Genomic DNA, 27,292 nt, shown 5'->3' with positions numbered 1-27,292 from the left:
AGAGCATTAGCCTTGAGCAAAAGAAGCTCAGGGACAGTGCTTAGACCCTAAGTTCACGCTCGAGGACTGGTACCAAAAAAAAAAAAAATATAGAAACCCAGGCACATATAGCAACATCACCAAGAAGCAATAGTTGGGGGTAATATCTGAACTCCATCATGAGGATATGAGACTCTGGAGACTTCCATAGATCCCAGGACAAAGCTGAGATCAACAAGGGTGGATGTGCACCTCCAAAGAAGGCCAAGGGTGTGGCTCAAGTGGTTGAGTGCCTACCTATCAAGCACAAGGTGCTGAGTTCAAATTCTACTACCACCAAAAAATAAAAGAAGACAAGTTCAACATACCAAACTCTTGATTTTATAATGAAGTATTTGCAAAGGATACCAAATTTTATTACTTAAGAAATTACAGTACTTGATATGCATGCAGTTTTGAATCTTTTTTTTTTTTTTTTTGCCATTTGTGGGGCTTGAACTCTGGGCCTGGGCGCTGTCCCTCAGCTCTTCAGCTAAAGGCAGGCACTCTACCACTTGAGTCACAGCGCCACTTCTGGTTTTCTGGTAGTTTATTGGAGATAAGAGTCACGGAGTTTCCTGCTTGGGCTGGCTTTGTACTGCAATCCTCAGATCTCAGCTCCTGAGTAGCTAGGATTACAGGCGTGAGCCACCAGCGCCCGACCAGTTTTGAATCTTGACTGAATACCTCTCCATTTCATATTAAATTATACTGTTTTGACTCTAGTGCCATCATCTACAAGAATTACAAAAATGGTAAAGAAATGCTTTAAACTGAACATCAAACCTCAAATACCAGATAATGATATACCCATGGCTGCTAGATTTCTTTCCAGGAATTTTAATATATTCACAGCAGTAGTTTTGTTGTTCTAAATAATTGAAACAGTAGATCATTATATTTCTCTATCTAATTAGAGATTAGCGAGTTCATGGTTTCTAAAAGCCAGGACATATTAACAAAAACAAAAGTAGCAATCCAGTTTGCTTCCGAGAGGGAATATTGTAATTAATCTTTTCTCTGTATGTCTAGATTATGAACATTTTCCTACTGAGATTCCTTATTTTCGCTTATTCCCAAGGTACTTGGAAATCCTTGTCACAAATAGGTTTACCATCAAGATTCCCTCTTGTGTTAAAACTCCAGCTTATTTCCCCTGAATAACAGGCAGGACAAAGGTTCAGAGCCAATGCTTTATATGATGCCCAGGACATTTCTTTAATTGTTGAGAAATGAAACAATCAGCTTATTTTGATTTTTAAAATTCTCTTATAACTACGTTTTTGCATTTTTATGAGCCACTGCCAGTCAGCAATGGACAAGTTTCACAATTGTATGTTATCAATCTTTCTGTTCTAGAAAAGATAGAATTAGGAAATAAGAGATTGACATGGTAAATCTCTACCCACATACAGTCACATCCATCATGTAGAAAGTGTTTGCTATTACTGATCATATGTGCACAGGTCTGATGTCTAAAGTTTTTGTCTAAAATTGCATAGGTGGGACCAATCATGAAGGAGAACTCATGAGTATACAGCATCAATGGGTGTGTACATAATATATACATACAGTGAAAGCCCAAGTCATTATTTGTAAAGCTTACTCATCAGTTAAAGAAAATCACAAAACTTATACATTTAAGCCAAAATTTGTAGCATGAAACTCCCAGTTTTAGAATATACATGGCTGGAGTGCTTACATATATACATAGCTTAGTGCTTGCCTAGCAAGTACAAGGCCCTGGGTTATAATGCCAGTTCTGCGAAATAAAAAAAATGAACTCTACAGTTGAGTAGCTGATTGGTTTTTTGCATTCTCTCTCTCTCTCTCACTCTCTGTATGTGCACGCACGCACCTGCCTTCTTCAGGATATTCTAGTTACAAGATCACATCATCTGCAAAGAAATAAGGCCAGAGAAACTCCAGGCCAGTTATTTTGTATTAAATAAAAATAGTAATGAGGGAGGCTGGGAAGGTGGCTCAGTGATAGAGTGCTTGCCTTGCATGCCTGAGGTCCTGGGTTCGATTCCTCAGCCCCACATAAGCAAAAAGGAGAAAGCCAGAAGTGGCGCTGTGGCTCAAGTGGTAGAGCGCTAGCCTTGAGCTGAAGAGCTGAGGGACAGCGCCCAGGCCCAGAGTTCAGGCCCCACGACTGGACCCCCCCCAAAAAAAATAGTAATGAGGGCCAAGAGCCGGTGGCTCACACCTGTAATTCTAGCTATTCAGGAGGCTGAGATCTAAAGGTCACGGTTCAAAACCAACCTTGACAGTAAAATCCATGAGACTCTTATGTTCAGTTAACCATTCCAAAAAGCTAGAAGTAGAGCTGTCGCTCAAGTGGTAGGGTACTAGCTTTGAGTTGATAAGACTCAGAGACAGTATCCAGCCCTGAGTTCAAGCCTTGGGATGGGCATTAAAAAAAAAAAAAGCCACAAGGGATAAGGAAAGTAGTTACTTACGTTTTGGTTTTAACTGTCCAACAATAGAATTTTCTCCTCTGCACATGGTTCTAAAAATAGATAAGGAAGTAATTACAGAGGTTTCAAAACAACTGTTTTCCTATCACAACATCTGTGTGTTTAATCCTGGATTAGACTGATAAAAGCAGAACAAATGCTCCTGTGAGAGAATTCGACACAATGTTTAAACGTTAAACCAGTAATATTTTGTACTGAATAATGGGGAATAATTGTTGTTTCAAGGAAGGGACAAGAAAAATGATCAAAGTTATACTACAGTCCAGAAGAGAAGCTATTTTTTGCAGAGATTGGCTAAGAATGAACTCTCCCTCTTACTCAATTTGATGACAGTAGAGATAAATCGAGAATGCTGCTGTAGAAAGGTGTTCTTAAGGGGTCACACTGCTCTTGGCAGTGTACAAAGGCCAAAGACCTGACAGAGTAATTTCTGACATCACCACACTAATACATAAGAATGTCTCTATAAAGTCACCACAATCTTGTAAATGTACCAGATATAGTCAACAGTACCTGACTCTGTTCATGATTTCTGTTTCTCAAGATTCTAATAACACTTGATGGATTCTAAAGGCAGAACCCCCCCCCCCACACACACAAATTTTACATTCCATTTATTTCTCTATGAAACTCTATGGAAGTAATTAAAAACCCAGTAAGGCCTGGGAACCATTAATATTATTAACGATGATACTAGCACATTGAGATTTTTTTGAATAATAAAAGAATATAGTTTGGGTTATGGAACAAAAACCAAGCATGTATTTAATCTGGCTGCTTCAAACTTAAAAACACAGTTGTAGGAAAATTACAAGTGACATTATTCAAAAAATAATACTAGAATGGCAAATGATGCAGACAGAATCTAATTAAACATTACCAGTGGCTTAAATAATTGAAAGGCATTATTTGTCATATCAATCAGATGACATTAGAAATGGGTGAATCTTCAAGTATGTATGTATATATATGTGTGTATGTATGTATATATATATATATATATACATATATATATATATGCATATATATGTCAAAGAATAGCTAAATTACTTTCAGGCTGGCCCTAAGTAAAATTACCCTGGGACTTGGTGATAGAGAGGGGAATTATTAGTTGAAATTCTGGCAGATAAATACATCTAAACCTAAAAAAATCAGCAAGAAATGGGGAGAGTTTTTAAAAAAAAATCCTCTCTGTCACGCCAGGTGCCACTCAGAAGGCTGTGATCTGAGGCTTCCAGTTCAAAGCCAGCCTGGAGAAAGAAATCTAAAAGACACTTATCACACATTAACCAGCAAAAAGCAGGAAGTGGAGCTGTGGCTCAAGTGGTAGTCTTGAGCAAAAAATCTAAGGTACAGTTCCCAGGCCCTGAGTTTAAGCACCAGCATTCATTCACTCATGCATATGCACACATACACGCGCACACACAGACACACACACACACACACACACACACACACACAGAGACACACGCAGAGTCGTCCCCGCACCCCCCCTCCCCGCCCCGTCAGCCTATGCCTTCTTGCAGGGCACTTCTGGGAAGAGCCAGAGCAGGAAAGTACCCATCGCCTTTCCTGGTTTGACTAAGGAAGGCCCTGAGCCCATCTCTGCATCTCCTAGTGAAGTGTCCTTTGCACCTGTCACCACCCACTTCCAGTTTGATTAGAGAGGTGAAAAAAAATCACAGGTGATTTGCAAAACAAGAGTTATTCAAGGAAACTGTCCAGCAGAGCTGAAAGCTGGGAGTCGGGTTCTCATCCAGGCCTGTCCACTCACTTCTTTCCTTCTGCTCTTTCTTAGGTAAGTGAACCAGGGAGAAAAAAGGTCAGGGTGCTTTGCTAGCATCTTCTATGCTACCTGCTCCCAGCACTTTCACAATGGACAAGTCTGAAGCCTCCTAGGACCCAGAAGTGCCTCCTTAAGTAAATATGAAAACTCGTATTTCTTTTGTGTGTGTGTGCCAATACCAGGGTTTGAACTCAGGGCCTCAAGCTCTTGCTCAGACTTTTAGCTCAAAGCCAACACTCTACTACTTGATCCACACCACCACTTTCAGATTTTTGATGATTAATTGCAGATGAGAGTCTTGAGGAGTTTTCTGCCCAGCTAGTTGCAAACTAAGATTCTCAAATCTCAGCCTCCTGAGTGGCTCGGATTACAGGCATGAGCTACTGAATCTGGCTGGAGATGCAGATACTTAGAATATCAATCATAAGGCCATGTTCCCTAAACATTTTAACCAAGATGTAGGTGACAGATAGAATTCTACAAGATAGGACTTTTCATTTTCTAATAGAGGTTATGTTTTTACCATCCTTATTGGAAGACTTGCTACCAAATGCACTCAGTGTTTATCATTTTAGACATTTCATTTCTAAAAAGAAGATGTAAACCTCTATTATGACTTTTTGGCTCCAAAAATAATGTTAATCAATATTATATATATGCATATATATGGGAAATAAAGGCAGATCTAACATGTTATTTCCTATATGGATCTTCAGTCCACTATTTATGAAGTTTAGCTTGTGTGAATTTCCCCAATGAAGAAGCAAGCTAAGATTTAAAAACAAAATAAGGTGAGCTCCCATTGCTCAATGCTTCCTGGGATAAATGTGCAGAAACATCAAGGTTCCCTTCGCCAGCTTCCACGCACGGCTGACAGACAGCTCAGGGCAGACGCGTTGTATTTACGCACCTGTAGTTGAAATGCATTATCGCCTGCAGCGCACTTCCTCCCCCAGTTGAAATGTCTCCTTCGAACCCAGGCAGGAGGGGAATCACAACATACACACGGTATCTCTGGCCTTTCCTGCAAAAGTCAGGTGCACAGAACGTTACTTCAAAAAGACAACACTCCTGTAGAAACCGCATCCAGTAGTTGAGATGGGTTTAGAGACTGAGTGATTTTTTTGTCTGTGATAGGGATTGAACTCAGGACTGTGAGCTTGCTCACAGATGGTACTCTACAGTTGAACCACATCTCTAGTCTGTTTTTTTCTGGTGACTAGAGGTTAGAGTCTCATGGACTTTTCTGACTGGGCTGGCTTCAAACCATGATCCTCAGATCTCAGCCTCCAGAGTAGCTAGGATCACAGGCGTTAGCCATTGGCACCCAGCTGAGTAACACCTTACCTAATATTATTTGGCCCACTCTCCCAATTGATTCATAATACTTTTTGGAAAAATAAGGTATCTACTTAATGACATAGCAATAGAAAATGTGTTGTTCTTGATCTACAGGTCTTCTGAAATTCTGAAGTTACCTTCTGATAGATACCCCTCCAATGGAGAACCCCACCAAAGTCTCCTTGTTCTCCACTTAGAAGACCGGAAGAAGCCGGGCACTGGTGGCTCACGCCTGTAATCCTAGCTACTCAGGAGGCTGAGATCTGAGGATCGCGGTTCAAAGCCAGCCCGGGCAGGAGAGACCGTGAGACTCCTATCTCCAATAAACCACCAGAAAACCGGAAGTGGCGCTGTAGCTCAAGTGGCAGAGCGCTCGCCTTGAGCTGAAGAGCTGAGGGACAGCGCCCAGGCCCAGAGTTCAAGCCCCATGACCGACAAAAAAAAAAAAAAAAAGAAGAGCGGAAGAAGGGGCAGCCTAGAAATGATTGTGCTGGACACTTACTAGTGTGTCTGAGAGGTCCATGTCACACACACACACACACACACACACACACACACACACACACACACGCTACTGGAAAGTTTCAAGTCTCATTATGCTTTAGCTGTTCAAAATAACTTTTTGTGTATGTGTGTGTATGTGTGCATATGTGTGTGTGCATGTCTGTGTGAGCTCAGGGCCTGGGTACAGACCTTGAGCTTTTGCCTTCAAGGTGAGCACTCTGCCACATGAGCCATAGCTCCACATCCGGCCCTTTGGTAGTTAATTGGAGATAAAAGTCACAGACTTTCTTGCTTAAGCTGGCTTTGAACCATGATCCTCAGATCTCAGCCTCCTGAGTAGGTACTGGTGTAAGCCACCGATGCCTAGCCGTAATACTTAATCTTTAGGGCTCATTTTCTTCTGAACAACTAGCTCTTCCTTTTGCAAAAGGACTGGTACCACTGTGAGGGTCCAGGGCTGCCATCGGTCTCTGTCCCTGTCCTGAATGTCCCTGTCCTTATTGAGAGTGATTGCAGGGTAGGATCAAGGGGGCAGGGCTGACAAGCTAGCCTTGCTAAGCAGGTTGCTGTAATGGCATGACTTCATCACTAGATGGCGAGCCTAGCTTGACTTGGAAAGAAAAAACTTTCTCTGCTGAGTAAGACAGAAAGGCATACTCGATGGGAAACAAAACAACGGCAAAGAGCAGAAAGCATAGTTGTTTTCCCATAGTCAGCCTCAAAAGTCCAAATGAACTCACAGACTTTTAAGAACTGACCTCATTTAGTTTCCACCCCCTCCTTTCTAGAATCATCTTCCCATGTAAAGGGGAGCACAAACTTTGCTCAGAAGGCACCTCTCAACAACTCTGTATTCCCAATGAACCCCCTCCTTGTAATTTTTGCTATTTTGGAATAATTGCTCTGATATATCAATAGATATATATATCTATAGATACATATCACATATGTCAACATCTCATATATATGCTATATATGTATGTATAGAGATAAGATAGCTATGGTGGATGGATGATAGATGGACAGATAGATGCTGGCCTAAGTCACCCACACTGGCTTCAGTATATTTTTTCCTATACAGAAGTGATCACTGACTAGAAAACTCTGAGGTTTCAGCTGCAAATGGGAACTCGGAGCCCTGTAAGAATTCTGAGTGACCAATGTTTATTTGTTTTACTTTTTGCTAGTACTAGGACATCAACTCAGTGCTTGGGGCTTTCACTTGGCTTTCTAACTCACAGCTGGCACTCTACCATCTGAACCACACCCCAAGTCCAGCATTTGGCTGGTTAATTGGAGACAGAGTCTCAAGAACTTTTCTATCCTTGCTGGCTTCAAACCATGAATCTCCAGATCTCACCTTCCTGAGGAGCTAGGATTACAGGTATGAACCACCTGGCTACCCTTGTTTGTTTGTTTGTTTGAAAGCAAAAGTAACTCCAAAAGGAATACCTCATGTGGAATGTTGAGAAAAGTTCTATTTTAAAAAATCATACAAAATATATTTGCAAATTGTAGTTTTTAAAACTCATGATGTTGGCATTTTCCTATTTGGGGGATTCTCTGAGCCCTACATCCAGGCTTTTCTTTTAGTTTTTTTTCTTTTTAAAAGATGTGTCATCAATTCCCTGCATGATGAACATCTTAAGCTGTGTTAAGTAAATGAGCAGAAATGACTTAAATTTCACTGCTGTTGGAAAAGGGCCCTGGAATTTCAAGCCATAAAATTGCAGTTGAATGGAAGCCAATGAAAATTCGCTGTGGCAGAATGTCTGAGCATCTTCAACCAATCCACATGATCCCAGCTGTCGGGGGAGGAGGATGTAGTCTCCTCTGGAAATACAGCATCCCCGTCACTGGAGTTGAACAAACACCAGCTATCAGTTAGAGGAACAACTTGGGTCCCAATGTGTTTGATTACTTATGATCTTAAGATTACTTATGATCTTAAGAGCATGAAGACAAGAAAAAACAACAAGAAGCCAGGCACTGGTCGCTCATGTCTGTAATCCTTGTTACTTAGGAGGCTGAGATCTGGGGATGGAGGATCAAGCCTGCCCAGGTAAAGAAGTCTATGAGATGCATCTCCAATTAACCAGCAAAATATCAGGCAGGAGGGTAAGGCTCAACTGGTAGAGCATAAGTGGTGAGCAGGGAAGTTGAGTGAGACTTTGAGGCTCTGAGTTCAACTCCCGACACAGGGATGCCCACAGTCACACTCACACACACACACACACACACACACACACACACACACACACACAAGAAATAAAATAATTTAAAAAAAAATAACCTGAAACAAGACAAGAGCCGGTAGGCAGAAATGTATGAGTAACTACTTATCAACCAGGCAGTCAGTCACTCCATCACCTGAGTTCAAAGCTACTTTGTAAGATTGACTTCTCGGGACTCTGTGTTACAGTGGATTTTTCTTTGAAAATCTGTTTAACTCTTAGGACAATTTTATGCATAAGCTGAAAGTTGGAAATGTCAAGTAACAGATAATGAACTGGATTATGATACAGCATTCAGGAGAGTGATCTGCTCAGAGATACTCAAAATGACCACAGGGACAGCTCAGCAGCAAAGTATTTCTGGTTCCATGCTTAAAATGGCCCCTGACACAAGTGGGTGATGATGGTCCAGGCCTGCGCATCCTTGCTTCTCGGGGATCTGAGATCTGGAGGGTCACCACTCCATGCCAATCCAGACAATAAGGTCCAAAAGACTCTTATCTTCAAATAGCAAAAAACATTGGGCTAGAGGTGTGGTTCAAGTGGTAGAGCACCAGCTGAGAAAGCAAGCCCTTAGTTCATTCAAAACCAAGTTCAAGGGGCAAAAAGTTCTAATTATAACACAATACAAATGTGGCGGCTAATATCAGGAAATAAAAAAAGCATGTCACTACTCTGCAGCCAGAGCCTTGGGAGCTCCTGCAACCCCTCCTAAAGGACAGAGCACACATGCCAGCTTTTAGAGAGGGACTGGATTGAGCCCCGGAGACCTGAAGTATAAAGGAGTGGGAGGAAGTGTGCATCCAGCCTCAGGGCTCATGAGATTTCCAGGGAAAGCGGGATCCCTCCTCTCCTTACAAGGGATGGGCATCTGAGTCTGGTTCCATGTGAGGCCTGGAGAAGATGGAGGGTGTGGGATCCAGCAGCCCAAAGAGGGGCAAAACAGAGCCCACAGCCAGCAAAGGAGATGACAACGAGGTCCCCATGCGGCCTGCAGATGCAGGGCTGAGCTGAGCCCAAGGGTCTAACATCTGGAAGAGGTTGGGTGCTGGGAGTGGGGGGGGTCTGGGCCTGAGGACTGTGTGCAGATCGCTCTAGGAAAAGTGACAGTTCAACAGACAATTGAGGTACCTCCCCCCAAGTTCGGTGATTGCTGTAGCTCCCCTTGCACCTTTGAATGCAGGTAGCAGTCTCCCTTGGAACTGGGGCGGCCTGGTGGTCACCTCTTCTTTCTGTATCTTCCTCCTTGCACAACGTTTTCCTCTTTTACCCCTGAGCCCCCTCCAGCTCACCCCTGCCTCTGTCCTCTTCACCCCTGCCTCCCTTCCCCCCACCCCTGCATCCCTCACATTACAGCAAGAAGGCAGAAGGAGAAGTGGACATGCTTACAATGTAGTCTCCCGAGACTATATGCAAACCCAAGAAGCTCAACGTGCTTCTTGAGTGTTGAGACACTTTATTATTTTTGAGTCATATTTCCTCCTGTGACCTGGCAGACATGCCAAGGGTCCTGTCAGATGGTGAGAAGGGGAATTGTTGCCACTGGGCTGTGGAGTCTTTGGTGAGGGGACTTCGTGCCCGGGCAGCACCGGTTCTGGGGCTTAGACATAACCCTTTTTATTTTGTGTTTGGGTAGTCTCTTAACGTGCAATCAATCTTGCTGGGCTTCAGCTCTGTCTGTGAAGAAGCTGGCTAAAATCACTGCAGTGCATAGCAGCGTCAGCCCTGGCTGATCCTGTTTTGTCTCTTACACATAGGTGGGGACTGTCTACAGGTTATGGCGCATTACATATTGTGCACAAAAAACCAATACTACATACTGCACACAATGAACAGTTCCCATTTATCTTCTGAAATTTGCCAGCTTTCAAATGCAAGAGAGATGGGGTGGTTTAAGACTCCCCGCTGGGACTAGATAAGCTTTGACAGGCATGCCCCGCCAGGCCCCCAAATAAGACTACTAAACCATCCCCAGTGTGGCCTGGCCACTCTTCATTCATCTGTGGGTACCTTCCTCTTCTCCTCCCTTCCTCGCACCTCCCCCCCTCCTGTCCCCTCCCCGCTCACTTCCTGCCTCTGCCAGGGCTTGCCTGACCTGTTCTAATTTTACATCTATCTGCTGAGATGACCAGTTGTATATTTTTTGGAACAGCATAAAAGCAATTAAATGATCTCAGTCAAAATGTCTCCTGCCACAATCTGTTATTGCCTGTGTCCTAGAGTAACCTCTTTTCCAGGAATTTCATAGTGCTTTTGGAAGATGTCCCACAAGAAAACCATGAAGCTAGCAATTGGCGCAGTGAACATGTTTGTTCTGCTTTTTATAACAACTGTATTTTGAATGTCTTTTAAGGCAGGGCTTCTGCAATGTGCTTGGCATAGCTTTTCAGCTTTGTCCAAAATTATAGAATCTGAGAATTATAGGATATAGATGTGGTTTTCATCTCAAACCATTTTTGTGTGCGCATCGGATCAGATAAAATAATATAAGGAAATGGAACTTCAGGAAATGGAAATGAGAGGTTTTTCTCTTTTTTTGCTGTTTTTGTCCTGTGGAGGTACAAAAGGGGAAAATGGTACTCACGGGACACTGCATTTTTCAATGAACTATACAATATGCAGGTGGGTTTGGAGGGAAAAACTTGGAAGAGAGCAAGGGAAGGAATGACACTGTCCAAAAAGATGACACTGTCCCGACTTATGTAACTGTCACCCCTTTGTACATCACCTTTATAATAGAAAAATTAAAATTTAACAACAAGAAAAAATTTAAAATCAAATGACTACTTCAAAAAATAAAACACAAGAGGGACAAAGGTGTGACTCAAGTGGTAGAGCGCTTGTACACCCAGTGCGGGACCCTGAGCCAAACTCCATTACCAGCTAAACCAGCCAACAACCAACCGAAACAGCAATCCAAAGCAACTAGCAGTGCCCATTAGAAAGCCTGTATATCTTCTAAGAACAAAGGAAGTAGTGCATCAATTAAATCAAAACTGAACTTCAGAATACCTGGTGCCGTCAATAGCAGAAGCATTGATTCAGAACCTGCGATAGCTCATGCAGGATCCCCCTACACAGGTTTCTGCAACTAAAGCTTTGCTTTCTTTTCTCTAGCTTCTTTTGGAGAGTGACAGGACTAAAGACAGAACTTGGGGTTCCTTTTTTGTTTTTTTAGGTAGCAGGGCTTAAACTCTGGGTCTGGGCGCTGTCCCTCAGCTCTTCAGCTCAAGGCGATCACTTTACCACTTGAGCCACAGCGCCACTTCTGGTTTTCTGAGTCTAAGAGTCTCACGAACTTTTCTTGCCCGGGTTGGCTTTGAACCGTGATCCTCAGATCTCAGCCTCCTGAGTAGCTAGGATTAAAAGAGTGAGCCACAGGTGCCTGGCAGAACTCAGGGCTTCTAATTAGCTAGGCAGGCCGGCACTCACTGCTTGGGCCACACCCCAGACCTTTTTGGCTCTGGTTATTTTTGCCATAGGATCTCCCTTTTTGTCCTGGTTGGCCTGTACCTTGATCTTCCTATTCATGCTTCTTATTGTATTCAGGATGATATATGCACACCTGCACATTCAGTATTATCTTGAAATTTTTTCCCAGGCTAGCCTGGCCTGTAACCCATGATCCTCTTTACCTCATCTTCCTATGTGGCTAAGATGATAGGAGTGTTCCACCACACCCAGCAATCAGTTGTGAAGGGGGGAGGGGAGAGTCTCACAATTCTTTTTTTTGCCAAGATTAGCTCCAAACCTCAATCTTCCCAATCTCAACTTCCTAAATATCCAGGATTACAGGCATAAGCAACCAGGCCCAACTTTCAGTGTTTTGTTTTTTTTTTAAAGTGTCTCTTACTCTGTGATGTCTAATGATTTTAAAACAAGGACTGTTACGTATCTTTCTAATGAAAACATTTGTTTCTATCACAGGTATTAATTCTGATTTATCTTTGCTTGCATCTTCAAGGTAGAGAATGTTTCCAGATGTAGAATAGCCTGAAACTCTGATAATTTCTTGCACTAATGGGTGCTTTATAATGTACAAATTGCTCCCACGTGCAATCATATATGTGACTCTGTTCCCTTTGCTGATAGGACAATCAGAAAAACAAATGATATACTCAAAATTCCACATACTTGTGAATAACAGGGCTGGAGCTAGCCCAGTCTCCAGACATCTGCCCCCCCAGTAATTTGAGAGTTTATACTGGATACCCTCCTGTCTCCCCGTATAGATGAACTGTAGTAACTCCATACTTGGAAAGATTATGAAAGCTCTGAACAAGTTTTTAAATCACATATTTCAATACAGCTTAGTAGTGGTGTGTGTGTGTGTGTGTGTGTGTGTGTGTGTGTGTGTGTGTTTGCTTATGTGTGTGCACATGCACTCACACGCTGAGATCAGGCTTGAACTCAGGGCCTGGGTACTGTTTCTTAGCTTTTTTCTCAAGGCTGGCACTCTACCACTTGAGCCATGGCTTTACTTCTGGCATTTTTGGTGTTTAACTGGATATAACAATCTTACAAACTTTCTTGCCCAGGCTAGCTCATGTTCCTGAATAGCTAGATTACAGGTGTGAGCCACCAGCACCTGGCCAACTATTTTATTAAAGGATCAAGTTTTGGTTGTTAACAGTGTGAAATGCATGCTCTCATTTAAGAAATCTCTACAAAAGCAGAAAACTTTAACACATTGTTTGTACAAGCAAAGAACCACAGTCATCTTCAAAAGCCAAGTGTCCCACAGAACGCTGAAACATTCACACCCACACCCACACCCACACACACATACACCCCTCCGGTCATCTGGTCCAACTCTTATCTCTTGGCTGATTCCAGCATAGTACAAAACAGAAACAGCTGATGATTTCTTCTCATGGGCTCCTGTGACATTTGAATGAAGAAAGGCAGGTGCTAGGGCGGCTGGGAGACAGTTTTAGTTATCAGAGCAACATGCTGCTTGCTTGCTTGCTTTCCTTCCTTCCTCCCTTCCTTCCTTCCTTCCTTCCTTCCTTCCTTCCTTCCTTCCTTCCTTCCTTCCTTCCTTCCTTCCTTCCTTCCTTCCTTCCTTCCTTCCTTCCCTCCTTCCTTCCTTCCCTCCTTCCTTCCTTCCTTCCTTCCTTCCTTCCTTCCTTCCTTCCTTCCTTCTTTCCTTCCCTGGCTAGTGCTCTACCAGCTGAGCCATGTGTCCATCCCTGACCTGTTGTTTTCAATGGTCACTCCCTGGCTGTTCTTAGCTCAGTAAGGAAGCCACATCATGGGCTCTAGGTTGTGGATAAGAACTGGTGACCTTGCCAGACCTTCTTCTGTTAAGAATTAGGGTTTGATTTCCCCTGATACATGCAATTTAATGTTTTCTAAAAGCTTCTTTTAGGAAGTTATACAGAACCAGGAAGAATGAATTAGATATTTTGTTCAACCCAAAATATTCAACATATATCACTTCAACATGTTTCAATGAAAAATCATTGTGCCATTTCCTATGCTACAGGTATTCTCTCTCTCTGTAATTCTGCATTTTATTTTTATTTTGGAATTTCACTTAAGAACTACATTTGGTATCTATTTTATCATTGCAATATATATGTATTTTGACTACTCACATTCTTTTTTTCTAATTTAGTAATATCTTCTTTTTTTTACTTTTGACCTTATTCTGTTTAATTGTCTCTTTATGCCCCCACTATGGACTTTTAACATATAAACAATAAAATCACTACTGCTAGTATAGAGTGAAATGCATTTTGAAAAATGCCAACTAATAAATATATAATCAGGGCTGGGAAGGTGGCTCAGTGGTAGAGCACTTGCCTTGCATGCATGAGGCCCTGGGTTCCATTCCTCAGCACCACATAAGCAAAAAGAAAAAAGCTGGAAGTGGTACTGTGGCTCAAGTGGTAGAGCACTAGCCTTGAGCTGAAGGGCTGAGGGACAGTGCCCAGGCCCAGAGTTCAGGCCCCACGACCAGACCCAAATAAATAAATAAATACATATATAATCATATAGCATGAAATGTAGTCACATGTAATGTAAAAATAGTTTTAGTTGACATTATAATTTTTTAAAAACCTCTCCCATTCCTCCCAAATTCTATTGTGTGTATTGCTCTGTCTCTGTAACTATCTCTGTCTCTGTCTCTCTGTCTCTGTGCCAGTCCTGGGCTTGACCTCAGGGCCTAAGCATTGTGTCTAAGCTTTATTGCTCAAGGCTTGCTCTCTACCACTTAAGCCACAGCTCTACTTCTGGCTTTTTGGTGGCTAAAAAGAATCTCATAGACTTTCCTGACAGGGAACCGTGATCCTCAGATCTCAGTCTCCTAAATAGCTATAGGATTACAGGCATGAGCTACCTGCACTTGGCCCTTACCACTGGCCTTTTGCTTTAGCCCTTACACTGACCCTTCTAGCTTTCAGTTTTAATCATCTCTCCTTGTTTTTGGTTTTCTTCTGCTTGATCACATCATCTCCACTGTGATGGATGGGAACATACAAACAGTCAGCCTCACCATTGCTGGTAGACAAAATGTATTTTAACAAATGCAGACTCATGGATATACTGAACATCACTAATAAAATCACATGACTTCCTTTCATAAATCAATTCTACTCCATAAAGAAAAATATGAACCTATGCCATTATTTTATTATGTACTGCAATGATAAAATTCAGATTATGAATATTATAACATACTAATCTAAATCTATGCCATTCCTTTGTAAAGAATTTTCTCTTTTGCAGTAACCATCACCGGGTCCATTCCTTCCCTGGAAACCAGTGGCCGGATGAAGTCCCTGGACTGAGTCCCCTCCTAGCAGGTTCTGCCCAGTAGGGCCTCCACTTAGCCCCCCTGGCCTTTTATGAGAACCAAGAGAAGATCACCTAGGTGCCCCACACCAATATGCCTGTAACAGGACAAGAACCCACTGGAGGGGACTTCCTGTGCCCATTCTGCCCCCTGCTGGTTAGGAACTGGGGTCGTAGGGATGGGGGTGGCAGAATTAGGGTAGCAGACACAGGGTGGCAGAGACTGAGAAAGCACTGGCATGGCAGAAACAGGGTGGCAACCATTTGGGTAAAGGGATTGGGGTGAAACAGAGCCCCAGCCCTTCTTCTCCAGGCTTTGACTGTCACATCACTGGGCAACCACTAACTCCAAGGACTGCTCTTCTTCCTTCTGATCTTCCTCTTCCTCCTCTTCCTTTCTCCTTCTTCTGCTTCTTCCTTCCCTTTCTTCTGCTTCCTATTTCTCCCCTTCTCCTCCTCCTCTTCCTTTCTCCTTCTTTTTCTGCCTACTTCTCTTTTTCTTCCTTCTTCTGCCTCCTCCCCTCTCCTCTTTCTTCTTCTGCCTTCTCCCTCTCTTCTTCCTCTTCATTTTTTCTTCCTCCTCTTTTTCTTCTGCCTCTTCCTCCTGCTCTACTTCTTTCTCCTCCTCCTTTTTCCTCCTCCTCCTCCTTTTCCTGCCTCCTCCCCCTCTTTTTGCTCCTCCTCCTGTACTCAGGCACAAGACCACTGACATGAGGATATAGTTGATCCAGGCTCCAGGTTGATGGAAAAGTCATGGTCTTAGCCCTGATTCATCACCATCATGGATTTTAAGTGATAGCTTCTTAGTGATTACATACATTACATATGCAGCAGGTCACACTAGCAGATATGACCATGGCAAGAGGAGGGGTGCCTCTGGCTCAGTGCCCCCAGTGTTGGTCTCCAGATAAACACTGCTTTTTTTTCTTCACTCCTGGGGGACCACCAGGACAATACCCTGACTGCTATTCTTGCAGACCTTTCTTGGTGGCAGCCAAATTTTTCCATCTTGTTTCTTCTGACATTTGGGAACGGGGCTGGTAAAGTGGGGGCACAGTCCCAGAACCTCTGCAATCACCTTAATCACCGTGGTTCCAACAAGTACCATTAACTAAGTCTATCTCCTACAGCTGTTGGTCCTGTGAGCCAAAGTGGAATCCAAGGAGGTGCTGCAAACTAAGAGTGTGGGCGTGGCCTAAGTTCTTCCAAGCCATTGGCTGGTGAGATAGATTAAAATGGAAAGGGATGGTGCCAGCCTCCTTCACACATTCCCCCCACCCCACCCCACACACCCCTCAGGCTAGAATGGATACATGATATCACAGTGCTCTGGCAGCCTCTAATATATAATTTGGCTAATCTGCCACCCAGATCCGTTCCTGGCAAAGTAACTGGCCACTCTCAGGCCACAGCCTTCAATCTTCCTGTGTTGCAGCCCCTCAGCATGCCTAGATACACCCCAGGATTAAGACTACGTGGAGAAAGGGAAAATGGTCCACTATTCTCTAGTATTCTTAGGATGTGTTGAAGTTTATTCTTTCATGGTTGCTGTGTTACCAATCTCCTTTTTCTGTCCATCACCATGTCTCTTTATTTGGCATTAGGGGGCAAGTGGTCAGATCTAACTTGGGTCCTGAAATTTTGGGCCTGGGGCGGAAAAACTCCACTCTGTGAGCATACGAACCCCACCTTTTCTTGCACCTCATCCTACTAGGAGCTAGGGAGTTGGGCTAGGATTGCACAGGCTGATAATCACAGTTCATTTCTCCACCTCCAAATCTCCTTCCCCCCTCAGAACCCTGTTGTCCTAACCTGTAGACATGCCTACACCCTACACCCCCAGAGACAGATTTGAGGGTCCCAGGCACACACACCCCCACCATGGCTACCTTGTGAATCTAGAGACCTTGTGTCAAGAGATTCTAGAGAATCCCAGCTCTTGAGAAGGAACTAGAAAGTCATGAAGTGGGGAAGGCAACTGCTTAGAAGCGGTGGAAGGTGGGGTTCCAGCAATAGAGAAGGCAAGGCGCGTGGCCAGTGGAGGATGCAGGCAGTTTAAAGGCCCAGAGCTCTAGATGGTAGGAGGGGTCTGGACCAGGGCTAGCATTCCTTGGTCAGGTCTGGCTCATTCCTGACTCTCCTTTCCCTCCATTTGCTTTATTCTGGATTCTGTTTTGTCCAACAGTTCAATTACCCTTGTTGCTAAGAATGTGACTTTGGCAGGGATGTTTTGAGTCTCACTCAGATGGGTTGAGAACAGAGATGCCTGTGAAGGAACTGAGCCCTGAGGTTGAGGGTGGCATGTCATGGCCCTCATTAGTGAAGAGGAGGTATGTGGCTGCAGGCAGCTTGCTAGGTGAGCTTTGTAACTTAGCCTGGACTTTGTCTACGAATATCAGCTCACAATTTCAAGTTATTTGTGTATGTGTGCACTGCTAGTACTGGGACTTGAACTCAGGGCCTTTAGCTCTTCTTTGGCATTTTCACTCAAGGCTGGCACCCTAACACTTTAGCCACACCTTCACTTTTGGCATTTTGCTGGTTAACTGGAGACTAGGAAGTCTCATGATTTTTTGTGCCCACCATAGCTTTGAACTGAGCTTCTCATATCTCAGCCTCCTGAGTAGCTAGGATGACAGGCATTAAGTCACCAGAACCTAGCTCAGATTTCAAGTTATTAAGAAGAAAAATTCAGTTGCTATTATTATGGAGAGGAAGAATGGTATGGGATACAGAGTAAAGGACAGAATAACATATGTTTGTTTCCAGGAATCAGGAGCATCCAAGGCAAGTCAACATGAGATACACCTACCATTGGGAACAGAGAAATTGAGCCTTGGTCTCTCAATGAAATGCGAAACTTTCAGAGCACTCAGTGTGGCCTGGGAGCCTCCACGCAGGAGGTGGGATGTGGACAGATGCTACCTTACCACAATCTTGTCATGCACCCTGTCATTTCCAGGAGCAGCTCATGAGATCCCTGGGAAATGCTTCATTGTAAACTACCTCAAAGCTCCTGTCCTAAAATACTAGGATTTTATAGGAACTCTAGATTTTATTTTTTTAATGCCAGTCCTGAGGAATCAACTCAGGACCTGGACACTGTCCCTTAGCTTTTATAAGGCTAGAACTCTACCACACGAACCATAACTCCACTGCTGCCTTTTTTTGGTAGTTAGGTGGAAATAAGAATTTCACAAACTTTCCTGCCTGGGCTGGCTTCAAACCACCATCCTCAGATCCTATCTGCCTGAGTAGCTAGAATAGCAGGTGTGAGCCACCAGCACCTAGCATAACTCTGGATTTTGAGAGACAAATTCATGTGGAGAAGATGCATGTTCTTTCTGCCTTTCAAACACATAAATCCAGATCTTACCATTTATTGTCAGGGACTGAGAAAGGAGATGAAGTTCAAGTTCATCCTACTCTACCTATTAGCTGATCACAGTTCCAAAAGTACCCCTCATGGTTCAATCCACTGAATTCCTTTGTCTCCTTAATGTATATTTGGGACCTAATTGAAGATCACATTTTTTTCCTCTTTTTTGCTAACTGTGCTTCATAAATAAAGCAAGGAAGCATGTATCAATGAAATGGAAGAGTTCGCGGGAGGATAATTCAGTGATGTAAGGTGCACATGGACTGCACTATAGAACTGGTAGCCAGAACTGAGAGACTGGAAAGGATGTAAGAAATCTCTATGCATTCATATAGTCCTAACTGTAAACAAGGCTGTTATTAAGTCATTTCAGGAACAGATCCCACAGTAACTTTCTTTAAAAAGTAGATGAATAGCCAAGCATTAGTGGCTCATGCTTGTAATCTTAACTGCTTAGGAAACTGAGATCTGGAGAATTGTGGCTTAAGGCCAGTCCAAAATAAGCAGCAAAAAGCTATTCTGTAGGAGTGGCTCAACTGGTAAAGCACCAACTAGTAAGTGCTGCATATACAGGAGTGAATCTCCATGGAGCAAACCTTTTAAACAATTAACAGTTTAACAAAATGAGCATCAAGAAATTGAACATGATGGTAAGAAGAGTAGCAGTGGGGGTGTGTGTGGATGAATGGAAAAGAGAATAGGACATACATAGCCAGAATACTCAATGTGCATGTGTGATAAAGGAAGTGGGCAATGAAATGAGCCTGGAGAAGGGAGCAGACAGGAAGGAGGATGGCGGGAGGAGGGACTCTGAACAGGAAGCACTGGACACTTAAGAGGGACATGTGAAATTGTAACCCCTTTGTTTACAATCTTCTGAATTAAACAAAATACAAAATTAAACAAAAAGCAAGAACTCAGTGAAAAAAAATGGGCAAAGTATTTGAACAGATTTTTCTCCATGGATGATACACAAATGGCCAATAAGCACACTAAATGATACCCAGTATCATTTGGTCAATAGGCAAATTCAATAAAAAGATCACAGTAAAATACCACTTCACACCTTGTTCAATGGCAATAATGAAATTAATTAGCAATCATACAGAGAACACTTCCGCACACTGTAGGACTCTAAAATGGTGTGAGTGTTTTGGAAGGGGCCCTGACAGCTCCTCCACAGGTTAAACAGAAAGCCTGTGAGCTGCAATTCCACCTCTGCAAACACAATAACACATCTGCATAAAAACCAGTATAGACTGTTTATAGCAACATTATTCATAATAGCCCAAAAGCAGAAACAAACTGAACATTCACCAGCTGATGAATACGTAAATAAAGTGTGGCATATTCACATAATAGAATATTATGTGGCAATGAAAAACAAATAGTAACAGATGAGCCTTGAAAATACTGTGTCTTGGGCTGGAAAGGTGGCTCAGTGGTAGAGCGCTTGCCTTGCATGCATGAGGCCCTGGGTTCGATTCCTCAGCACCACATAAGCAGAAAAAAAAAAAAAAGCCGGAAGTGGCGCTGTGGCTCAAGTGGTAGAATGCTAGCCTTGACCTGAAGAGCTGAGGGACAGTGCCCAGGCCCAGAGTTCAGGTCCCACGACTGGACCCCAAAAAAGAAAAAGAAAATACTGTGTCTAGAAAACTACAGTTATAAGTGATCCATATGGCATGACTCCATGTATATGAAATGCCCAGATCAACACTGACAGAAAAGGAATTTGGACTAATGGTTGCTGAGGGCTGGCTCCAGGAAGGAGGGACCAGGTTGTGACTGCTCATAGGGATAGGCTTTCTTTCTGGGGTGCTTGAATAAGAGATTCACTGAAAATCATTGAGGTATTCAGTTTAAGAGGGAGATTGCATAGGCTGTGAAGTTCATCTCAATAAAAGTATTATTTAAAAAGTAATCTCATGAAGTTGGATGTCAGTGCCTCATGCCTGTAATCCCAACTACTCAGGAGGCTGAGAACTGAGGATCACAATTCAAAGCCAGCTTGGGCAGGGAAGTCTGTGAGACTCTTATCTCCAATGAATCGCTATGAAGAAACAGAATTGGAACTGTGGCTCAAGTGGTAGAGCATTGGCCTCAAGCAAAAGAAGCCCAAGGACAGTGCCTAGGTCCTGAGTTCAAGCCCTATAACTAGCACACACACACACACACACACACACACACACACACACACACACACACACACAAGCACACACTCATAATCTCATGGGCTAAAAAATTAAGACTGCCGGAAATAAGAATTTAAATATAACCCATGACAAAAATAATAATGATATCTACTTTGCTTTGTTTATAAATGACGTAGTTTACTATCTGCCATTAAATAAATCAAACCACAAACCTCCGGCGTGGGAAAGAGACTGGCAGAAAACTGGTGCCCTGGAAAAATCAATCCCACCACAATGGACTCCAACATTCTCAGCAACGGACTTAGATGAAACCAGTCCATAACCTAACACTGGCTGAGCACCCTTACTGCCTCCCAGGGAATGAGGCTTCACCTTGTTCTCTCACTGGCCAATAAAAATATCTGCAGCAAGATCGTCATCCAAAAGTTTACACCAAAGCCAAAATGGTACCTGTGAGCTTTCAGGATCCTCTGGACAATGGCATCGCCCACCTTGTTGAAGACAACCTTGTCATCAGCGCAGCTTATGAAAAACTGGTTCTACAAGGAAATCACAGCACAATCCTGTAAGGCTCTCTTTCCTTAGTGGTGTATCAGAAGACACTGCTAAGTAACAGCAACATCAAAAAACCTACATTGCTGGGCTGGGAAGGTGGCTCAGTGGTAGAGCGCTTGCCTTGCATGCCTGAGGTCCTGGGTTCGATTCCTCAACACCACATAAGCAAAAAGAAAAAAGCCGGAAGTGGCGCTGTGGCTCAAGTGGTAGAGCGCTAGCCTTGAGCTGAAGAGCTGAGGGACAGCGCCCAGGCCCAGACTTCAGGCCCCACAACCGGACCCAAAAAAAAAAAAAAACCCTACATTGCTAATAAAATTGCCTTACCCTGAAATGTGTCAGGAAAGTGAACACTAGAACACCTGACTCTGGATTGCATGCATGCATGCATGCGTGTGCGTGTGGAGTGTGTGGGGGGTGTGTGTGTGTGTATGTGTTGGTACTGGGACTCAAAATCAGTGCTTTGTGTTTTTACCTGGCTTTTTTGCTCAAGGCTGGTGCTCTACCACTTGAGCCACAGTTCCACTTCTGGCTTCTTGCTGCCTAAGCTGGCTTTGAGCCACAATCCTCAGATCTCAACCTCCTCAGTAGCTAGAATTATAGGCATGAGCTACCAGCACCCAGCCTCCTGCTTTTCTAAGTCACTAGCCATTCATAGACTCTTCGTCAACTGAGAGATTACTTCATGATGCCAAGTTCTAAATTTTTTTTGAAAAAAGCACATCTCCAAATACATTTTTCACCATTCACATATTGTGTAAATATTTATGATTAAAATAGCTCAATTGGGGCTGGGAAGGTGGCTCAGTGGTAGAGTACTTGCCTTGCATGCATGAGGCCCTGAGTTCGATTCCTCAGCACCACATAAGCAGAAAAAGCCGGAAGTGGTGCTGTGGCTCAAGTGGTAGAGTTCTAGCCTTGAGCTGAAAAGCTGAGGGACAGTGCCCAAGCCCAGAGTTCAGGCCCCATGACTGACCAAAAAAAAAAAAAAAAAAAAAACTCAATTGGGAAGCATTATATCTCATAGTAAATCACTTCTTGTGTCTATAATCCTAGCTATGTTGGAGGCTGAAGTTGGGAGGATTACAGTTTGAGGCCAGCCTTCTCAAGCTGCAGCTCAGTACAGTGGCACATATGTTGCTATATGGGAGTCTGAGAGTAGGATGCTTACAGGTGAACCAGAAATTACAGGATTATGCCTGTATTTATTTATTTATTTTGTTCATTGTGGGGCCTGAACTCTGGGCCTGGGAGCTGTCCCTCAGCTCTTCAGCTCAAGGCTAGTGCTCTACCACTTTGAGGCACAGCACCATGTCTGGCTTGTTCTGCTCATGTGGTGCTGAGGAATTAAACCCAGGCCTCATGCAGGCAAGGCAAACACTCTATCACTGAGCTACCTTCCCAGCTCTGGAGGACAGAATTTTGAAGCCAGCCTGGGCCTAAAAGTCTGTGAGAATCTATCTCAGCAGAACGAAGCTGGACATGGTGGTGTTTCCCTGTCATACAAGCCATGGCAGGAAGCAACAAATGGGAGTATTACAGTCCAGGTACATGCCTAGGCAGAAAGTGAGACCCTATCTCAACAATAAACAGTACAAGAAGTGACTAGAGGTATGGTTCAGTGGTAAAGCACTTAACCTGGCAAGTGTAAAGCCCTTAGTTCAAATCTCAGGACCACTAAAAAAACCTGGCGTTAATGTTAATAAAAACAGGTGAGCCAAATGCCATTGGAAGATGCCACTCGGTGCCTCATATTACAATGGTACGATGGTCAAAGTTAACACGAACAGTGGTACCAAAGGCGAGGCTTTATGCAGCATTCACAGCCCATTCCCAGTGCCGGTATCTACTGTGTGATCTTGTCAGGTTCAGCACATGACTCTGGGCTGCTAGTATCATTCATCAGTGTTCTCCTTCTCCAGGCCTGAGAATTAAAGCTCCATCCTCCCAGCGGGCCTGCAATCAGCTGCCACGGCATGGCGGGGAGTCTGTTAGGAGCCAGGGGGAGGAATCTGGGGCTAGGATGGGTCTCCCCATGAAATCTATCTTGCTCTAAACACTTTTCTTCTTCAATGGGAATAAAGAGATGGGTCTGGTTTCCATCTTCTGCTGTCACCATCCTTTATTTTTCTCAGGAGTTTTCAAGTGCTCTGAGTGCTATTTTTACGTCTACTTTGATGGGCAATTAAAGTTTTCAAACTAAACTCGGTGTTCCCAGATTTTCTCACACACAAAGTCTGGGAACTGAAAAGAGGTTCCCCCCGCTTTTATTTTGTGTGTGATAATATTATAGCTTGAACTCAGGGCCTGGGCATTGTTCTTTAGTTTTTTATACTCAAGGCTGGTACTCTTACCACTGGAGCCACAGTCCCACCTCTGGACGTTTGCTAGTTAACTGGAGATAAGTCTCACAGACTTTCTTGCTCAGGCTGGCTTCGAGCTGTGATGTCAGCTTCCTGAGTAGACAGGAATACAGGCACGAGCTGCTGGTGCCCCGCTTGTAAAGGCTTTCTAAGGAGTGATGGCTCACCCTGGGTCAAAGACCCTACTCTCTGGTTTTTGAGCAGTCTCACTTTTTCCTTTTTCATATTGTCCCGTGCATTCATTCTTCTGCCTCTCTCAAGCAGAGGCCTCCCTGTTAGCTACCTACCCTGTGTATGCTCTCCTAAGGGAATGGTGCAGGCTCAACGCTCCAGCCAGAGCCAAACCAAAGCTTAGGTTGGGGTGCTTCTGGCACAGACTATCCCAGCAATATTGCTAGAAAAGATTTGGGAAGCTCCCACTAGAGCTCTGTGTGTGTGTGTGTGTGTGTGTGTGTGTGTGTGTGTGTGTGTGTGTGTGTGTGTGTGTGTGTGTGTGTGTGTGTGTGTGTGTGTGTGTGTGCTAGGCACTGACCATTGGCTTTTTTGCTCAAGGCTGGTGCTCTACCACTTGAGTCACATCTCCACTGTTGGCTTTTTGCTAGCTAATTGGAAATAAAAGGCTCATGGACTTTTCTGTCTAGACTGGCCTTGAAACTTGATACAGATCTCAGCCTCCCAAGTAGCAAGGATTGCAGGCGAGAGCCCCTAATGTCTAGCTATCTAGTCTTAATGACGATGCAGGGTAGGCTTCAGGTACAGTGGAAGGTCAAAATTCAGGCCATCTGAATCAGCACTCGTTATCTTATGAATTCTGCACACGATAATACGGCAGCCCTGTGAGGGGGAGCCGGCAGCCTCTGGGTGATGAGTGGTCCCACAGGAGTTCACACGAGAACTTACTTCGATGTAGATGTAGTGCTTGCTGCTCTGGATGACGCTGATGTAAGCAGAGTGGATGGACTCTTCGTGGTACTTGATTCCAGCGGACCAGTCAGCAGCTGAGCGGAGCAACTACAAGACAGCAGCAATCAGCAAAGAGCCTCACCAGACCACGGACATGCGCCAGCTGCCTGGAGCCTATGGAGCCACCCTGTCTCTTCCGAACAACTCAGCAATTACTGCAGCTTAAGTCACAGGGAGACAAAGGAGGTGTCCCAGGGTGGGGCTGCAGCTGGAGAAAAGATGGGAGGGGAACTGGTCTCTGGATCTATTCCCCGAGAAAGGAGTCCAGCTAGAAAGCACACCCCGAATATACTCTCTTCCACCCAGAATTATTTCCAACACAAATCACATCACAAGGTATGTCGTTTCTACAAGGAGTACTCTGAAACTTCCCCTTCAGGAGGCTCTAAGTCACATCACTACAAGTCCTCTGTCTTGTATAGCCCCGATTGAAGCAGAAGCTTGCTGTTCTGGAATATTCTCTAATATCCACATTCCCTCAAGTGTTCTAGTTTGGACCACACAGTATGATCATCCAAGCTCTGCTTTTTTTTTTTTTTTTTTGGGTCTAGTCGTGGGGCCTGAACTCTGGGCCTGGGCACTGTCCCTCAGCTCTTCAGCTCAAGGCTAGTGCTCTACCACTTGAGCCACAGTGCCACTTCCGGCTTTTTGCTTATGTGGTGCTGAGGAATCGAACCCAGGGCCTCAGGCATGCAAGGCAATTGCTCTACCACTGAGCCACCTTCCCAGCCCCCCAAGCTCTGCGTTAATAATGCGATTGTTCCTTTTTCTTCCAAATAGACAACCAGATTCATATACTCTAAAAAATGGTTCATTTTGGTCATGCTATCTGGATTCTGTCTTTAATTAGCTATTGATCTATTGATATTTTGTGTGTGTGTGTTGCTCCTAGGGCTCAAACACTGTCCCTTAGCTTTACTGCTTAAGGCTAGCACACTCTACCTCATAAGCCACACATCCACTTCTGGCTTTTTGCTGGTCAATTGGCGGAAGAAGGATTAAATGAATTATTGTGAAGTGCAAAGCCGGTGAGTGGCTGGCAAGTCCTGTTATTATTAATGACTACATTAGAGCACTTGTTTGGGCCATGGCAGATTGCAACAGAGACGCTGTTGAAGGGCTGTGGTTGCACAGCAGGGTGACCGGAGGCTATGGCTGGTGTCCCATGGCCTTCTCAGCCCTGAGCTACTGCTGAGTGTCATTCTTTCCCACATTCTAACCAGTGTCACAGTCTGACATTGGCTCAAAAAATAATTACTGACTTTTCTTAAACGATAGCATGACGGCCCAGCAGTCACTCTAAAAATAGATCTGCTATTTCTGATTTCAACTGAATGTTGAGATGGACACTCATAAGGTCAACTAAAATAAAAAAAAAATTTAAAGTAAAAAGAATGCCTCCTTGCTTACTAGGAATAAATAAAATAATACAGAATCAGTTTTATGTCTATTATCTATTTTAAAAGGCTGGTAAAAATGATTGCTCTAATTGATCATTTAAAATTGTATTTAATCAGCCTATTGAAATTTAAAACTAGCACTTGACATTATCAATAATGCCATACTCAATAACATTTTATCTTTGCTCAGCACAAGATAGTTATCATAAAATATTTCCCGTCAAGCCATTTAATTTCATTGTGTGAGTATGTATGTGTGTGTGTATGTGCATGCACAATGAATTGGAAAATTGAATCATGAACAGGAAGCTGAAAGATACTGAAGACACTTATAAATTACGAGGAAAAAAAGATCCAGCCTAAGAAAATATCTTGATTTTTATTCATTTTTTTAGGAACTGTACTACTGCCCATCAGGTAGAAATAACAAAGGTTGAACAAACCGAATCTTGTTGCTAAGGAGCACAAAGCAGAAAATGCAGCCAGTGGGGCAGGCTGTGATGGCCCCTAGCCTGATCTAGCTCTGCAGAAGAAACAACATACGGAGTTTTGCAGGATTGGGGAGACAGGGCCTGGAGACCCGCTTCAGCTTTACAGTTCCTTGCGCTTTTATCCTGGATGTGTCACGCCCAAGTCATCGGGCTCCATTTCCCACAAGAGACCATTAGAGATACTTCTCTTTCTTTCCACCTCAACTCCACTACCATGAAGAAAAAAAATAGCACCATAAACACAATGGGCTGATCATGAAATGTGCTTTTAGCAGTGAATATTCCTTTTTGTGTGTGTGCAGGGGTGTGTGTGTGTGTGTGTGTGTACTAGGACTTGAACTCAGAACTGTATGCTTTCACTCAACTCTTTTGCTTAAGAGGCTGGAGCTCTACCAGTAGAGCTATACCTCCAATTCCAGATTTTTGCTGTTAATTGGACATAAGAGTCTCTTGGACTTTCTTTGCACAGGCTGGCTTCAAACTGTGATTCTCAGATCTTAGCATCCTGAGTAGCTAGGATTTCAGGCTAGCTTCTACATGTGCTGCGTCTCTGGCTGTAAAGTTAGAAGCAAGGTCATACAACGGCACTCATGGGCACGTGCCAGCCTTCCCCTCAAACCCAGAAACTCTACACTTCCTTTCTCACTCTCTTGAAATTTGCTTTATTCAAAAGATCAATTAACACATTCACAAAAGATAAAATTTAGGAGCATGAGTAGGGGGTTAAGTTGCGTGTCATGGCTAGACAACTTGGAGTAGCTTCCTGGACAGCTAGGTGGAAGAGAGGCTCCTGGACAGGGCCAGCTGGGATGAGCTCAGCCTGATGG

At 43.7% G+C, this 27,292-nt stretch overlaps 1 protein-coding gene across 3 annotated transcripts in view; it reads right to left on the bottom strand.

Moving 5' to 3' along the window:
• The window catches only part of Pld1 (phospholipase D1), a 121,713-nt gene that overhangs the window by 14,024 nt on the left and 80,397 nt on the right, over positions 1-27,292 (bottom strand). For all 3 annotated transcript variants that reach the window (XM_042678906.1, XM_042678905.1, XM_042678907.1), the window contains 4 exons: positions 24,512-24,622; positions 21,147-21,235; positions 5,195-5,308; positions 2,481-2,530 (listed from right to left, as the gene is read on the bottom strand). In XM_042678906.1, the coding sequence (XP_042534840.1) occupies positions 2,481-2,530; positions 5,195-5,308; positions 21,147-21,235; positions 24,512-24,622 (364 nt within the window). The remainder of the gene's footprint in view (positions 1-2,480; positions 2,531-5,194; positions 5,309-21,146; positions 21,236-24,511; positions 24,623-27,292) is intronic.

This window comes from Dipodomys spectabilis, unplaced genomic scaffold (genome assembly GCF_019054845.1).
Source record: "Dipodomys spectabilis isolate Male_0828 unplaced genomic scaffold, ASM1905484v1 ptg000050l, whole genome shotgun sequence".
NCBI lineage: Eukaryota > Metazoa > Chordata > Mammalia > Rodentia > Heteromyidae > Dipodomys > Dipodomys spectabilis.
The sequence above is the reverse complement of the archived record's forward strand: the minus strand, read 5'-3'. Positions and strand labels throughout refer to the sequence as shown.